Here is an 18267-nt window from a genome sequence, read left to right as displayed (position 1 = left end):
GTTCAGTCATGATGGCTTCTCTCTGGTGCCGTGCTCTGCTCTTCAGCCTCCTCCTCGCCGCTTCCTCCGTGCACGCTGGTAAGTCAACACCATCACCCCCCCCCCCCCCCCCCTTGCAGTTTAACGCTGGTGTCTCCTCCCCAGACATGAAGTTGGACTGCAAGCCCGGCATGGTGTCGCTGGTGTGGACGGAAGGCAGGTCCCGCGTCGACACCTCCAAGTTCCGCCTGGGCAACTGCCCCCCCACCGCCACCTCGGCCCGGGAGGCCACCTTCACCGTGGAGCTCCACGACTGCAACTTCATGGCCATGGTAAGCCAGCCTGACGCCCGCCATCTCGATGGCGCCGGTAACGTCTGTGTTCGCAGGTCACCGGGAGCCAGCTGGTGTACTCCAACGCCTTCACTTACCTGAGCGACTCTAAGAGCCACACCTTCATCCAGCCCGTGGTTTGCGTCTTCGAGAGGTAGGTATCGGCGTCACAGGTGAGTTCCTGCGGGATGTATTGACTTCTGTTTGCCTGTCTAGACCCAAGGAGTATCACCCCATCCTCTACGACCCCATCTTTGCGTCCTCGGGCAGTTCCAACCTGGTGTTCCACATGGCGCTCATGAACGGTGGGTCTTAACCACTCTTTAATTTGGATTCATCTCTAGTGATATCTACAAAAACAAGTATCAACTGGTATCACTTTTGAAAAGTCTGATACAAGAGTCCCTCAGTCTTAACTTCCAGTTAGCGTCTAAATGTTTTCCACCACTTGTGGCGGTAATGACAATATAAAACAGGGGCAGTTGTAATACACTTTTCCACCACTTGTGGCAGTAATGACAATATAAAACACACTTTTCCACCATTTGTGGCAGTAATGACAATATAAAACACACTTTTCCACCATTTGTGGCAGTAATGACAATATAAAACACACTTTTTCACCATTTGTGGCAGTAATGACTTCAAATAGGGGTAGTTGTAATACACTTTTCCACCACTTGTGGCAGTAATGACAATATAAAACACACTTTTCCACCATTTGTGGCAGTAATGACAATATAAAACGGGGGTAGTTGTAATACACTTTTCCACCACTTGTGGCAGTAATGACAATATAAAACAGGGGGTGGTTGTAATACACTTTTCCACCACTTGTGGCAGTTATGACAATATAAAACACACTCTTCCACCACTTGTGGCAGTAATGACATCAAATAGGGGTAGTTGTAATACACTTTTCCACCACTTGTGGCAGTAATGACAATATAAAACAGGGGCAGTTGTAATACACTTTTCCACCACTTGTGGCAGTAATGACAGTATATAACAGGGGCAGTTGTAATACACTTTTCCACCACTTGTGGCAGTATTGACATATCAAAGTCTGGCGCTTAAGTCATCTAAGCGCAAAAAATAGGACTAAAGTGGTGAATCGGTGTTTATCATAAAATCAAACTATTTACAGTTTAAGAAATATATCCAGTATTAGTATAAGCTTAGTGTTTATATAATCAGCCTGACCTAAGCCTTGATAGAGTAACACATTATTTCACATTTCGACAATTTATCCAGGTAAGTAAAGTACCACTGATAGTCCCACACTAAGTGTGGTGAAATTACCCTCCATTTGTTCCACCCCCTGGGGAGCAGTGAGCAGCAGCGGTGGCCACGCTCAGGGAATCATTTTGGTGATTTAACCCCAATTCCGACCTAAACTAAGTTAGAATCGAATATGATTTTAAAATGGGGGTTCCCTCTGTAATGGAAAAGTTGAGCCTCAAGGTTAAGAACCCCTGTCCTGAAGTAAAGTAAGGTTTATCTTGTAAGAGTATGAATCACTGACCAAATGTGATTAATCAGCAGTTTTTGGGATTAATCACAAGAGTTGACTCTTAAAATTGCAACCTTTTTTTGTACTTTTTCAGAGGACTTCTCAGGCCCGGCTGAATCCAATCTCTTCACCCTGGGCTCCTTCATCCCCATCATGGCTCGCGTGGATCAGATTACCCATCAGCCATTGCTGCTCCTGATGGAAGAATGTGTGGCCACCACCACACCCCAGCTGCAGGCCGACAGCCCTTCCTACCACATAATCGACAATAAGGGGTATGGTGTCTGTAACGGTGGTCTGGAAGAAACGGTTTAAAGTCTTCTCCTGCCCCAAAGGTGTCTGTCGGACAGCAAGAGGTCTCGGTCCAGGTTCCAGCCCAGAGAGGTGCCATCAGAAATGCTGCTGTCCCTCCAAGCGTTTAGGTTCGCTCTCGGAGAAGAGGTAAGTCGATGCTGACGTCGCCATCTGGTGGATAAAATACTAATCATTTATTTACAACAGGTGTTCATCCACTGCAAACTTGTGGCCTGGGATCCTGAAGGTCTCGACACTACCAAGAAGGCGTGCAACTTCGTGCACGGCCATGGGTAAGTAACGTATTTCCACTAGGGATGGGTGGAAAATCTGTACTTTTTTGGCACCGACAAACTGTGCTGCGACCAGGCACTGATTAGCACTCCAGCAGCACTAAGAGCAAACTTGTGTAAACTACCTCGATGTAGTGTTATTGTCACAACTAGCTGCTAAGCATAAGTTTATACCTAGAATTGTTTTCAATAATAAACTTTTCCTAGCATTACAAAATATGTACTTGTCATATGTAGTGTTTACACCTATTTGAGTCTTCATTCAAACATTCCCACTACAAAATAAAAGTACTATAATTCCTGCTATCGACCAACACTCAATTCTCCAGTATCGAAGCTGTGGGTCTTACTCTGTAATACACTTTTCCACCACTTGTGGCAGTAATGAAAATATAAGTCAGTTAAGCGCAAAAAATTATGACTAAAGTGGTGAAGCTGTATTTTATCATAAAATCAAACTCTTGACAGTTTGAGTAATGTCTTAGTATTTAAGTAATCAGTCAAATATTTATCAAGGCTTAGGTCAGGCTAACATGATTTCATTCATTTGTACCAGGTTTATCCTGGTAAACTAAGTTAGAATTGAACAGGATTAAAAATCAGGAGTAAGATGACTTATTCAGTGTGGGGCCCCTGTCCTAAAGTAAAGCAGTGTTGTGCCAGAGGGCTGGTAAAAACTGTTGAAGCTGTGGTCCATACTCGGTTGTAATACACTTTTCCACCACTTGTGGCAGTAATGACAATATAAAACACACTTTTCCACCACTTGTTGCAGTGATGACAATATCAAACAGGGGTAGTTGTAATACACTTTTCCACCACTTGTGGCAGTAATGACAATATAAAACAGGGGTAGTTGTAATACACTTTTCCACCACTTGTGGCAGTAATGACAATATAAAACACACTTTTCCACCACTTGTTGCAGTGATGACAATATCAAACAGGGGTAGTTGTAATACACTTTTCCACCACTTGTGGCAGTAATGACAATATAAAACAGGGGTAGTTGTAATACACTTTTCCACCACTTGTGGCGGTAATGACAATATAAAACACACTTTTCCACCACTTGTGGCGGTCATGACCATATAAAACACACTTTTCCACCACTTGTGGCAGTAATGACAATATAAAACACACTTTTCCACCACTTGTGGCGGTCATGACAATATAAAACACACTTTTCCACCACTTGTGGCAGTAATGACAATATAAAACAGGGGCAGTCGTAATACACTTTTCCACCACTTGTGGCAGTAATGACCATATAAAACAGGGGCAGTTGTAATACACTTTTCCATCACTTGTGGCAGTAATGACGATATAAAACAAGTCTGCAGCTTAAGTAAGAATTTTAAGTGCAAAATTTATGACTAATGTTGTGAGTTTTCCTTTTATTTAATCAGAAAATCAAACTAAGTTTAAGAAAAATATATCAAATCAGTTTGAGTAATATTGTGGGCAATTTTTAGTGCCCACAAAAAGTTGAATTGGAATGAATAGCTGCCTTTAATAAAATAAACTTATGCTAAAAATGTGAAAGAATTGTACAATATCAAGTGATTTACATGGCAAAATGCCTCAATTCATTGAAACTTCAGTTGCATGTTACATTTGTAGTACTTGCAGTATTAACACTTTGTAGGGCGTAGCAAAAATGCACTACTGTCTTGAACTTGCGAGTGATCTAATAAAATGTTTTAAAATATAGCAAAAAAAATGAGATTTTATTACCAAATACATGAAAGTTTTCTGACTTTGCCTCACACTACAAACTTTTAAAGGGACTCTAAATAACTTCAACATTCGGTCAGATGCAGATGCCGGCTTTCACCACTCAAGTTTTCTTGCATGTAACTGGAAGGGTTTGGTAGACCTTCTGGAATGTAGCTAAAATGGCAGCATGTGTAGCTGTATGGACACACTTGTGCACTCTAAAGTCTGGAGTCTGCACTAAAAATAACTTGTAACTACCAGCAATTTTACACTAATATCAAAGTGTAAAGTAATTTTAATAACATAAAAAAAAAACCAATCCAATGTGTCCAGGTGGCAGCTGCTGGACAACCCTGCCTTCAGCAACCTGTGTGACTGCTGTGAGTCCAGCTGCAAGACCAGGTGGACCAGGAGTACACGATCAGGTACTGACACCAAATCCTCTTCTTTCCCCTCCTGCACTTGTACTAATCAAAGTACTTTCTGCTTGCAGGGAAGCGTGGCATTACCCAGAATGCAGTTCTGGGGCCACTCACTATCACGGAGGTAAGCGACAACTTGATAAATGGATTAAAGTCCTCTTTTTTTAATCACTTTTTCTTCCCCTTACAGGAATAGATGGACTGGAAATGAACTAATTGTATATCCAATAAACAGCTGGAGGAACTACTTCTGACTAAATGTTTTCTTCATGTTAAAGAAACAATGCTTGTGTACTATTGTGCAGTAACAGTTCTTGCAAGTACTCAAACTTGGTGTCTGGCTACAATTATTGTAAAGTACTTAATGTCTAGTGATGGGTAAATTATGCTGCAGTGAGTGTATGGCACACTCACCTGCTGTATTGACACTATTTTATAATTTACCACACATGGATTTACTTAGTCACATTTGACCTGCAAATTAAGGTGGGAATATTTGGGCACCTGATTCAGATTCTTATACAGTTTGGTTCTGAATTTTGGTAAACCCGTGGCAACTGATGTATGCCCAGGCCTAAAAACTTAGTTTAAATTCTATTTCAAAAAAACACTAATGCAATCCCAATATTTAAATTTACTAAGCAGTTGACCTACATGTACTAATTTATTAAATAGTATTGGGACAAATCAAAACTTTTTGGTCAAACCAGGTGAAATGGAAATGTTTAAATGCTATTTCTAAGCAGTTATTGATCCAAAAATAGGTTAATTAAATTTTTAAATCTGAATTTTTTTAAAAAAATTTTTTTAAACAAATTTCTTTGCAAAATAAGTATGAAAAGCACAACCGTTTATGAAACAAAGACTCACCTTTGGTGATATTAACTCAAAAATAATCCCACTTTTTTTATTTTAGTTTAGCTCCATAATGGTGACCAAATGTCAAATACTCACGATGAGAGTCTTGAAACTCTCCATTCGATTCCAGTTCTCGGGATGGAGATTTTAATCAGAATTGATACTGGATTCAGATTCTTGTAATATGTAAATGTTTTTTAATCTCAACAAAATAACACACAATACCATAATCCAATTACAAAACCAAACCTGGCCCAGCAACATTCAGAATAGCAATTGAGAGCACACAAAAGTCCTAAAGTAGTCAAAAATGAATGGTATTAATACCAACATAGTTTAAATGAGGGATTTCTAATCACTGCTATCACAGCCATTTATAAAAAATATATTTAAAAACTAAATCGTCACACTGGCTTACACTTGCATAGACACATTGTGTCAAATATTTTCCACAAAGCTAAGTCATATTTTAATAGTTAAAGGCCTACTGAAATGAGATTTTTTTTATTCAAACGGGAATAGCAGATCCATTCTGTGTCATACTTGATCATTTTGCGATATTGCCATATTTTTGCTGAAAGGATTTAGTAGAGAATGATGAAGTTCGCAACTTTTGGTCTCTGATTTTAAAAAAAGCCTTGCCCCTACCGGAAGTAGCGTGACAGTCAGTTGTTTGCCTCATATTTTCCTATTTTCAACGCAGCTAGAGCGATTCGGACCGAGAAAGCGACGATTACCCCATTAATTTGAGCGAGGATGAAAGATTTGTGGATGAGGAACGTTAGAGTGACGGACTAGAATGCAGTGCAAGGCGTATCTTTTTTCGCTCTGACCGTAACTTAGGTACAAGCTGGCTCATTGGATTCCACACTTTATCCTTTTTCTATTGTGGATCACAGATTTGTATTTTAAACCACCTCGGATACTATATCTTCTTGAAAATGAGAGTCGAGAACGCGAAATGGACATTCACAGTGACTTTTATCTCCACGACAATTCATCGGCGAAGCTCTTTCTGAGCTAACGTGATAGCATCTGGCTCAAATGCAGATAGAAACAAAATAAATAAACCCCTGACTGGAAGGATAGACAGAAGATCAACAATACTATTAAACCATGGACATGTAACTACACGGTTAATAATTCTCAGCCTGGCAAAGCTTAACAATGCTGTTGCTAACGACGCCATTGAAGCTAACTTAGCAACCGGACCTCACAGAGCTATGATAAAAACATTACCGCTCCACCTACGCCAGCCAGCCCTCATCTGCTCATCAACACCCGTCCTCACCTGCGTTCCAGCGATCGACGGCGCGACGAAGGACTTCACCCGATCACAGAAGCGGTTGGCGGCTAGCGTCGGCTAGCGCGTCTGCTATCCACCTCAAAGTCTTCCTGTTTGTGTTGCTGCAGCCAGCCGCTAATACACCGATCCCACCTACAACTTATTTGCAGTCTTCATTGTTCATTAAAGAAATTGCAAAAGATTCACCAAAACAGATGTCCAGAATACTGTGGAATTTTGAGATGAAAACAGAGCTTTTTGTATTGGATTCAATGGTGTCCGAATACTTCCGTTTCAACCATCGACGTCACGCGCATACGTCATCATCCAAAGGCGTTTTCAACCGGAAGTTTAGCGGGAAATTTAAAATTGCACTTTATAAGTTAACCCGGCCGTATTGGCATGTGTTGCAATGTTAAGATTTCATCATTGATGTATAAACTATCAGACTGCGGGGTCGGTAGTAGTGGCTTTCAGTAGGCCTTTAAAACATGTCTACAATGGATCCCATAATCCAATATAACTCTATCTAAACTACATGCATTTTTTTTACTGATATCTCCAGAGCTTGTAGAACCTTTTGAAAAATGGTTAAGGGTTACACAAACTACTCTACGCACAAATGTCAAATGTCTTGAACACTTTGAATCGATTCAGAATCATGAATCCATTAGTTTACTGACATCTAGTGTGAGCTGAAAGAAACACTTTCTGATAAACCATTGAGCACTTCAGTCAAACACTGTATATGTATGTGTATATATATGTATAAATATGTGTGTGTGTGTGTGTGTATATATATATATATATATATATATATGTATATATATATATATATATATATATATATATATATATATATATATATATATATATATATATATATATATATATATATATATATATACACACACACGTGTATGTGTGTGTGTGAAAATTATCCTGAAAATACAATCATTTGAAGCTTCTAGTACAGGGGTGTCCAAAGTGTGGCCCGCAGCCTATTTTTTTAATGGCCTAAAAACCCTATTAAATTTAATTAATTTAATTCTAATTTAATTTTAATTGTCATTTAATTTTAATTGTAATTTAATTTTAATTTTAATTTTAATTTTAATTTTAATTTTAATTTTAATTTTAATTTTAATTTTAATTTTAATTTTAATTTTAATTTTAATTTTAATTAAATTTCATTTAATTTAATTTTAAATTTAAAATTTTAATATTTTTTTTACAATTACATGTTAAAGCTTTCTCGTCCCGAACGGCCGGATGTGGTTGCAAATAATTGCGTCGTCGGCCGCGGTTGGTTCAAAAGTTGCACAGTCCATCGTTACAAGGAATTGCTTGTCAATGAAATAAATTAAATGAATAAATAAATAAAAATAGTAATGTTAAAATGAAAATAAGTCTTATTATACAAAAAACAAATTGACTTTTGATGCATCAATGTGACACAATGTCGTTCCAAATTTAAATAAAAACAATTTAAAACAATAAAAAAATGCTGACAAAGTTGCAATCAGAGAGAAAGAGAAGGTTAACGAGGCGCACCTGAGCAGCCAGCAGGTGAGAACAATCACCCTGATTGGCCGCTGGGCGTATAAAAGCAGCGTCAGTGCGACTCTCCCACATGTTCAGTCATGATGGCTTCTCTCTGGTGCCGTGCTCTGCTCTTCAGCCTCCTCCTCGCCGCTTCCTCCGTGCACGCTGGTAAGTCAACACCATCATCCCCCCCCCCCCCCCCCTTGCAGTTTAACGCTGGCGTCTCCTCCCCAGACATGAAGTTGGACTGCAAGCCCGGCATGGTGTCGCTGGTGTGGACGGAAGGCAGGTCCCGCGTCGACACCTCCAAGTTCCGCCTGGGCAACTGCCCCCCCACCGCCACCTCGGCCCGGGAGGCCACCTTCACCGTGGAGCTCCACGACTGCAACTTCATGGCCATGGTAAGCCAGCCTGACGCCCGCCATCTTGAGGGCGCCGGTAACGTCTGTGTTCGCAGGTCACCGGGAGCCAGCTGGTGTACTCCAACGCCTTCACTTACCTGAGCGACTCTAAGAGCCACACCTTCATCCAGCCCGTGGTTTGCGTCTTCCAGAGGTAGGTATCTGCGTCACAGGTGAGTTCCTGCGGGATGTATTGACTTCTGTTTGCCTGTCTAGACCCAAGGAGTATCACCCCATCCTCTACGACCCCATCTTTGCGTCCTCGGGCAGTTCCAACCTGGTGTTCCACATGGCGCTCATGAACGGTGGGTCTTAATCACTCTTTAATTTGGATTCATCTCTAGTGATATCTACAAAAACAAGTATCAACTGGTATCACTTTTGAAAAGTCTGATACAAGAGTCCCTCAGTCTTAACTTCCAGTTAGTGTCTAAATGTTTTCCACCACTTGTGGTGGTAATGACAATATAAAACAGGGGCAGTTGTAATACACTTTTCCACCACTTGTGGCAGTAATGACAATATAAAACACACTTTTCCACCATTTGTGGCAGTAATGACAATATAAAACACACTTTTTCACCATTTGTGGCAGTAATGACCTCAAATAGGGGTAGTTGTAATACACTTTTCCACCACTTGTGGCAGTAATGACAATATAAAACACACTTTTCCACCATTTGTGGCAGTAATGACAATATAAAACGGGGGTAGTTGTAATACACTTTTCCACCACTTGTGGCAGTAATGACAATATAAAACAGGGGGTGGTTGTAATACACTTTTCCACCACTTGTGGCAGTTATGACAATATAAAACACACTTTTCCACCACTTGTGGCAGTAATGACATCAAATAGGGGTAGTTGTAATACACTTTTCCACCACTTGTGGCAGTAATGGAAATATAAAACAGGGGCAGTTGTAATACACTTTTCCACCACTTGTGGCAGTAATGACAATATAAAACAGGGGCAGTTGTAATACACTTTTCCACCACTTGTGGCAGTAATGACAGTATATAACAGGGGCAGTTGTAATACACTTTTCCACCACTTGTGGCAGTAATGACAATATAAAACAGGGGCAGTTGTAATACACTTTTCCACCACTTGTGGCAGTAATGACAATATAAAACAGGGGCAGTTGTGATACACTTTTCCACTACTTGTGGCAAAATTGACATATCAAAGTCTGGCGCTTAAGTCATCTAAGCGCAAAAAATAGGACTAAAGTGGTGAATCGGTGTTTATCATAAAATCAAACTATTTACAGTTTAAGAAATATATCCAGTATTAGTATAATCTTAGTGTTTATGTAATCAGCCTGACCTAAGCCTTGATAGAGTAACACATTATTTCACATTTCGACAATTTATCCAGGTAAGTAAAGTACCACTGATAGTCCCACACTAAGTGTGGTGAAATTACCCTCCATTTGTTCCACCTCCTGGGGAGCAGTGAGCAGCAGCGGTGGCCACGCTCAGGGAATCATTTTGGTGATTTAACCCCAATTCCGACCTAAACTAAGTTAGAATCGAATATGATTTTAAAATGGGGGTTCCCTCTGTAATGGCAAAGTTGAGCCTCAAGGTTAAGAACCCCTGTCCTGAAGTAAAGTCAGGTTTATCTTGTAAGAGTATGAATCACTGACCAAATGTGATTAATCAGCAGTTTTTGGGATTAATCACAAGAGTTGACTCTTAAAATTGCAACCTTTTTGTACTTTTCAGAGGACTTCTCAGGCCCGGCTGAATCCAATCTCTTCACCCTGGGCTCCTTCATCCCCATCATGGCTCGCGTGGATCAGATTACCCATCAGCCATTGCTGCTCCTGATGGAGGAATGTGTGGCCACCACCACACCCCAGCTGCAGGCCGACAGCCCTTCCTACCACATCATCGACAATAAGGGGTATGGTGTCTGTAACGGTGGTCTGGAAGAAACGGTCTAAAGTCTAGTCCTGCCCCAAAGGTGTCTGTCGGACAGCAAGAGGTCTCGGTCCAGGTTCCAGCCCAGAGAGGTGCCATCAGAAATGCTGCTGTCCCTCCAAGCGTTTAGGTTCGCTCTCGGAGAAGAGGTAAGTCGACGCTGACGTCGCCATCTGGTGGATAAAATACTAATCATTTATTTACAACAGGTGTTCATCCACTGCAGACTTGTGGCCTGGGATCCTGAAGGTCTCGACACTACCAAGAAGGCGTGCAACTTCGTGCATGGTCATGGGTAAGTAACTTATTTCCACTAGGGATGGGTGGAAAATCGGTACTTTTTTGGCACCGACAAACGGTGCTCCGACCAGGCACTGATTAGCACTCCAGCAGCACTAAGAGCAAATTTGTGTAAACTACCTCGATGTAGTGTTATTGTCACAACTAGCTGCTAAGCATAAGTTTATACCTAAAATTGTTTTCAATAATAAACTTTTCCTAGCATTACAAAATATGTACTTGTCATATGTAGTGTTTACACCTATTTGAGTCTTCATTCAAACATTCCCACTACAAAATAAAAGTACTAGAATTCCTGCTATCGACCAACACTCAATTCTCCAGTATCGAAGCTGTGGGCCATACTCTGTAATACACTTTTCCACCACTTGTGGCAGTAATGATAATATACCGGTAAGTCAGTTAAGCGCAAAAAATTATGACTAATGTGGTGAAGCTGTATTTTATCATAAAATCAAACTCTTGACAGTTTGAGTAATGTCTTAGTATTTAAGTAATCAGTCAAATATTTATCAAGGCTTAGGTCAGGCTAACATGATTTCATTCATTTGTACCAGGTTTATCCTGGTAAATTAAGTTAGAATTGAACAGGATTAAAAATCAGGAGTAAGATGACTTATTCAGTGTGGGGCCCCTGTCCTAAAGTAAAGCAGTGTTGTGCCAGAGGGCTGGCAAAAACTGTTGAAGCTGTGGTCCATACTCGGTTGTAATACCCTTTTCCACCACTTGTGGCAGTAATGACAATATAAAACACACTTTTCCACCACTTGTTGCAGTGATGACAATATCAAACAGGGGTAGTTGTAATACACTTTTCCACCACTTGTGGCAGTAATGACAATATAAAACAGGGGTAGTTGTAATACACTTTTCCACCACTTGTGGCAGTAATGACAATATAAAACACACTTTTCCACCACTTGTTGCAGTGATGACAATATCAAACAGGGGTAGTTGTAATACACTTTTCCACCACTTGTGGCAGTAATGACAATATAAAACAATGGTAGTTGTAATACACTTTTCCACCACTTGTTGCAGTGATGACCATATCAAACAGGGGTAGTTGTAATACACTTTTCCACCACTTGTGGCAGTAATGACAATATAAAACAGGGGTAGTTGTAATACACTTTTCCACCACTTGTGGCAGTAATGACAATATAAAACACACTTTTCCACCACTTGTGGCAGTGATGACAATATCAAACAGGGGTAGTTGTAATACACTTGTCCACCACTTGTGGCAGTAATGACAATATAAAACAGGGGTAGTTGTAATACACTTTTCCACCACTTGTGGCAGTAATGACAATATAAAACACACTTTTCCACCACTTGTTGCAGTGATGACAATATAAAACAGGGGTAGTTGTAATACACTTTTCCACCACTTGTGGCAGTAATGACAATATAAAACAGGGGTGGTTGTAATACACTTTTCCACCACTTGTGGCAGTAATGACAATATAACACACTTTTCCACCACTTGTTGCAGTGATGACAATATCAAACAGGGGTAGTTGTAATACACTTTTCCACCACTTGTGGCAGTAATGACAATATAAAACAGGGGTAGTTGTAATACACTTTTCCACCACTTGTGGCAGTAATGACAATATAAAACACACTTTTCCACCACTTGTTGCAGTGATGACAATATCAAACGGGGGTAGTTGTAATACACTTTTCCACCACTTGTGGCAGTAATGACAATATAAAACAGGGGTAGTTGTAATACACTTTTCCACCACTTGTGGCGGTAATGACAATATAAAACACACTTTTCCACCACTTGTGGCAGTCATGACAATATAAAACGGGGGTAGTTGTCATACACTTTTCCACCACTTCTGGCGGTAATGACAATATAAAACACACTTTTCCACCACTTGTGGCAGTAATGACAATATCAAACAGGGGTAGTTGTAATACACTTTTCCACCACTTGTGGCAGTAATGACAATATAAAACAGGGGTAGTTGTAATACACTTTTCCACCACTTGTGGCAGTAATGACAATATAAAACACACTTTTCCACCACTTGTTGCAGTGATGACAATATCAAACAGGAGTAGTTGTAATACACTTTTCCACCACTTGTGGCGGTAATGACAATATAAAACACACTTTTCCACCACTTGTGGCAGTAATGACAATATCAAACAGGGGTAGTTGTAATACACTTTTCCACCACTTGTGGCAGTAATGACAATATAAAACAGGGGTAGTTGTAATACACTTTTCCACCACTTGTGGCAGTAATGACAATATAAAACACACTTTTCCACCACTTGTGGCAGTAATGACAATATAAAACAGGGGTAGTTGTAATACACTTTTCCACCACTTGTGGCGGTAATGACAATATGAAACACACTTTTCCACCACTTGTGGCGGTAATGACAATATAAAACACACTTTTCCACCACTTGTGGCAGTAATGACAATATCAAACAGGGGTAGTTGTAATACACTTTTCCACCACTTGTGGCAGTAATGACAATATAAAACAGGGGTAGTTGTAATACACTTTTCCACCACTTGTGGCAGTAATGACAATATAAAACACACTTTTCCACCACTTGTGGCAGTAATGACAATATAAAACTGGGGTAGTTGTAATACACTTTTCCACCACTTGTGGCGGTAATGACAATATAAAACAGGGGTAGTTGTAATACACTTTTCCACCACTTGTGGTGGTAATGACAATATAAAACAGGGGCAGTTGTAATACACTTTTCCACCACTTGTGGCAGTAATGACAATATAAAACAAGTCTGCAGCTTAAGTAAGACTTAAGTGCAAAATATATGACTAATGTGGTGAAGTTTTCCTTTTATTTAATCAGAAAATCAAACCGTTTAAGAAAAATATATCAAATCAGTTTGAGTAATATTGTGGGCAATTTTTAGCATCAACAAAAAGTTGAATTGGAAAGAATAACTGCTTTTAATAAAATAAACGTATGCCAAAAATGTGAAAGAATGGTACAATATAAAGTGATTTACATGGCAAAATGCCTCAATTCATTGAAACTTCAGTTGCATGTTACATTTGTAGTACTTGCAGTATTAACACTTTGTAGGGCGCAGCAAAAATGCACTACTGTCTTGAACTTGCGAGTGATCTAATAAAATGTTTTAAAATATAGCAAAAAAAATGAGATTTTATTACCAAATACACGAAAGTTTTCTGACTTTGCCTCACACTACAAACTTTTAAAGGGACTCTAAATAACTTCAACATTCGGTCAGATGCAGATGCCGGCTTTCACCACTCAATTTTTCTTGCATGTAACTGGAAGGGTTTGGTAGACCTTCTGGAATGTAGCTAAAATGGCAGCATGTGTAGCTGTATGGACACACTTGTGCACTCTAAAGTCTGGAGTCTGCACTAAAAATAACTTAAGTGTAAAGTAATTTTAATAACATAAAAAAAAAACAATCCAATGTGTCCAGGTGGCAGCTGCTGGACAACCCTGCCTTCAGCAACCTGTGTGACTGCTGTGAGTCCAGCTGCAAGTCCAGGTGGACCAGGAGTACACGATCAGGTACTGACACAAAGTCCTCTTCTTTCCCCTCCTGCACTTGTACTAATCAAAGTACTTTCTGCTTGCAGGGAAGCGTGGCATTACCCAGAATGCAGTTCTGGGGCCACTCACTATCACGGAGGTAAGCGACAACTTGATAAATGGATTAAAGTCCTTTTTTTAATCACTTTTTCTTCCCCTTACAGGAATAGATGGACTGGAAATGAACTAATTGTATATCCAATAAACAGCTGGAGGAACTACTTCTGACTAAATGTTTTCTTCATGTTAAAAAAACAATGCTTGTGTACTATTGTGCAGTAACAGTTCTTGCAAGTACTCAAACTTGGTGTCTGGCTACAATTATTGTAAAGTACTTCAAGTCTAGTGATGGGTAAATGATGCCTCAGTGAGTGTATGGCACACTCACCTGCTGTATTGACACTATTTTATAATCTACCACACATGGATTTACTTAGTCACATTTGACCTGCAAATTAAGGTGGGAATATTTGGGCACCTGATTCAGATTCTTATACAGTTTGGTTCTGAATTTTGGTAAACCCGTGGCAACTGATGTATGCCCAGGCCTAAAAACTTAGTTTAAATTCTATTTAAAAAAAAAAACACTAATGCAATCCCAATATTTAAATTTACTAAGCAGTTGACCTACATGTACTAATTTATTAAATAGTATTGGGACAAATCAAAACTTTTTGGTCAAACCAGGTGAAATGGAAATGTTTAAATGCTATTTCTAAGCAGTTATTGATCCAAAAATAGGTTAATTAAATTTTTAAATCTGAATTGGATCAATTTTTTTTTTTTGCATTGCCCCAGTTTTATTTATTTTTTTAAACAAATTTCTTTGGTAAATAAGTATGAAAAGCACAACAGTTTATGAAACAAAGACTCACCTTTGGTGATATTAACTCAAAAATAATCCCACTTTTTTTTTTAGTTTAGCTGGATAATGGTGACCAAATGTCAAACACTCGCGATGAGAGTCTTGAAACTCTCCATTCGATTCCAGTTCTCGGGATGGAGATTTTAATCAGAATTGATACTGGATTCAGATTCTTGTAATATGTAAATGTTTTTTAATCTCAACAAAATAAAACAATACCATAATCCAATTACAAAACCAAACCTGGCCCAGCAACATTCAGAATAGCAATTGAGAGCACTCAAAGTCCTAAAGTAGTCAAAAATGAATGGTATTAATACCAACATAGTTTAAATGAGGGATTTCTAATCACTGCTATCACAGCCATTTATAAAAAATATATTTAAAAACATTTAAATCGTCACACTGGCTTACACTTGCATAGACACATTGTGTCCAATATTTCCACAAATCTAAGTCATATTTTAATAGTTAAAGGCCTACTGAAATGAGATTTTTTTTTATTCAAACGGGAATAGCAGATCCATTCTGTCATACTTGATCATTTTGCGATATTGCCATATTTTTGCTGAAAGGATTTAGTAGAGAACGATAAAGTTCGCAACTTTTGGTCTCTGATAAAAAAAAAAGCCTTGCCCCTATCGGAAGTAGCGTGACGTAGTCAGTTGATCGCCTCATATTTTCCTATTTTCAACGCAGCTAGAGCGATTCGGACCGAGAAAGCGACTATTACCCCATTAATTTGAGTGGGGATGAAAGATTTGTGGATGAGGAACGTTAGAGTGACGGACTAGAATGCAGTGCAAGGCGTATCTTTTTTCGCTCTGACCGTAACTTAGGTACAAGTTGGCTCATTGGATTCCACACTCTCTCCTTTTTCTATTGTGGATCACGGATTTGTATTTCAAACCACCTCGGATACTATATCTTCTTGAAAATGAGTCGAGAACGCAAAATGGACATTCACAGTGACTTTTATCTCCACGACAATTCATCGGCGAAGCTCTTTCTGAGCTAACAAAATAAATAAACCCCTGACTGGAAGGATAGACAGAAGATCAACAATACTATTAAACCATGGACATGTAACTACACGGTTAATAATTCTCAGCCTGGCAAAGCTTAACAATGCTGTTGCTAACGACGCCATTGAAGCTAACTTAGCAACCGGGCCTCACAGAGCTATGATAAAAACATTAGCGCTCCACCTACGCCAGACAGCCCTCATCTGCTCATCAACACCCGTGCTCACCTGCGTTCCAGCGATCGACGGCGCGACGAAGGACTTCACCCGATCACAGAAGCGGTTGGCGGCTAGCGTCGGCTAGCGCGTCTGCTATCCACCTCAAAGTCTTCCTGTTTGTTTTGCTGCAGCCAGCCGCTAATACACCGATCCCACCTACAACTTCTTTGCAGTCTTCATTGTTCATTAAAGAAATTGCAAAAGATTCACCAAAACAGATGTCCAGAATACTGTGGAATTTTGAGATGAAAACAGAGCTTTTTGTATTGGATTCAATGGTGTCCGAATACTTCCGTTTCAACCATCGACGTCACGCGCATACGTCATCATCCAAAGGCGTTTTCAACCCGGAAGTTTAGCGGGAAATTTAAAATGTCACTTTATAAGTTAACCCGGCCGTATTGGCATGTGTTGCAATATTAAGATTTCATCATTGATGTATAAACTATCAGACTGCGTGGTCGGTAGTAGTGGCTTTCAGTAGGCCTTTAAAACATGTCTACAATGGATCCCATAATCCAATATAACTCTATCTAAACTACATGCATTTTTTTTACTGATATCTCCAGAGCTTGTAGAACCTTTTGAAAAATGGTTAAGGGTTACACAAACTACTCTACGCACAAATGTCAAATGTCTTGAACACTTTGAATTGATTCAGAATCATGAATCCAATAGTTTACTGACTTCTAGTGTGAGCTGAAAAACAGTTTCTGATAAACCATTGAGCACTTCAGTCAAACACTGTATATGTATGTGTATATATATGTATAAATATGTGTGTGTGTGTATATATATACACACACTTGTATGTGTGTGTGGGAAAATTATCCTCAAAATACAATCATTTGAAGCTTCTAGTACAGGGGTGTCCAAAGTGTGGCCCGCAGCCTATTTTTTTAATGGCCTAAAAACCCTATTAAATTTCATTAATTTAATTTTAATTACATTTTAATTTAAATTTTAATTTTAATTTTAATTTAAATTTAAATTTAAATTTAAATTTAAATTTAAATTTAATTTTAATTTTAATTTTAATTTTAATTTTAATTTTAATTTTGATTTTGATTTAATTAAATTAAATTAAATTAAATTAAATTAAATTAAATTAAATTAAATTAAATTAAATTAAATTTAAATTTAAATTTAAATTTAAATTTAAATTTAATTTTAATTTTAATTTTAATTTTAATTTTAAATTTTAAATTTTTTTTTACAATTACATGTTAAAGCTTTCTCGTCCCGAACGGCCGGATGTGGTTGCAAAATAATTGCGTCCTCGGCCGCGATTGGTTTAAAAGTTGCACAGTCCATCGTTACAAGGAATTGCTTGTCAATGAAATAAAATAAATGAATAAATAAATAAAAATATCCATCCATCCATCCATTTTCTACCGCTTGTTCCCTTTGGGGTCGCGGGGGGCGCTGGAGCCTATCTCAGCTACAATCGGGCGGAAGGCGGGGTACACCCTGGACAAGTCGCCACCTCATCGCAGGGCCAACACAGATAGACAGACAACATTCACACTCACATTCACACACTAGGGACCATTTAGTGTTGCCAATCAACCTATCCCCAGGTGCATGTCTTTGGAGGTGGGAGGAAGCCGGAGTACCCGGAGGGAACCCACGCAGTCACGGGGAGAACATGCAAACTCCACACAGAACCCACACAGAACCCACGCAGAACCCACGCAGTCACAGGGAGAAC

At 39.1% G+C, this 18267-nt stretch overlaps 2 protein-coding genes across 2 annotated transcripts in view; both read left to right on the top strand.

Annotated features, from left to right (window-relative positions):
- LOC133665470 (zona pellucida sperm-binding protein 3-like) overlaps nucleotides 1–4799 on the top strand; it is a 4802-nt gene extending 3 nt beyond the window's left edge. The window contains exons 1-10 of the mRNA XM_062070773.1: nucleotides 1–78; nucleotides 145–311; nucleotides 368–465; nucleotides 528–616; nucleotides 1919–2099; nucleotides 2160–2265; nucleotides 2326–2411; nucleotides 4464–4555; nucleotides 4624–4676; nucleotides 4743–4799. The exon at nucleotides 1–78 is cut by the window's left edge and continues 3 nt beyond it. Coding sequence (XP_061926757.1) covers nucleotides 9–78; nucleotides 145–311; nucleotides 368–465; nucleotides 528–616; nucleotides 1919–2099; nucleotides 2160–2265; nucleotides 2326–2411; nucleotides 4464–4555; nucleotides 4624–4676; nucleotides 4743–4748 — 948 coding nt within the window. The 5' untranslated portion in view covers nucleotides 1–8 and the 3' untranslated portion in view covers nucleotides 4749–4799. The remainder of the gene's footprint in view (nucleotides 79–144; nucleotides 312–367; nucleotides 466–527; nucleotides 617–1918; nucleotides 2100–2159; nucleotides 2266–2325; nucleotides 2412–4463; nucleotides 4556–4623; nucleotides 4677–4742) is intronic.
- Nucleotides 4800–8252: 3453 nt separating this feature from the next.
- Nucleotides 8253–14669, top strand: LOC133665469 (zona pellucida sperm-binding protein 3-like). Its single transcript, XM_062070771.1, has 10 exons — nucleotides 8253–8408; nucleotides 8475–8641; nucleotides 8698–8795; nucleotides 8858–8946; nucleotides 10373–10553; nucleotides 10614–10719; nucleotides 10780–10865; nucleotides 14336–14427; nucleotides 14496–14548; nucleotides 14613–14669. Exons 1-10 carry the CDS (start codon nucleotides 8339–8341, stop codon nucleotides 14616–14618), a joined length of 948 nt encoding a protein of 315 aa, XP_061926755.1. The 5' UTR covers nucleotides 8253–8338; the 3' UTR covers nucleotides 14619–14669.
- The last annotated feature ends 3598 nt before the right edge of the window (nucleotides 14670–18267 follow it).

The sequence above is a fragment of the Entelurus aequoreus genome, linkage group LG14 (genome assembly GCF_033978785.1).
Source record: "Entelurus aequoreus isolate RoL-2023_Sb linkage group LG14, RoL_Eaeq_v1.1, whole genome shotgun sequence".
Taxonomy (NCBI): Eukaryota; Metazoa; Chordata; class Actinopteri; order Syngnathiformes; family Syngnathidae; genus Entelurus; species Entelurus aequoreus.
The sequence above is the reverse complement of the archived record's forward strand: the minus strand, read 5'-3'. Positions and strand labels throughout refer to the sequence as shown.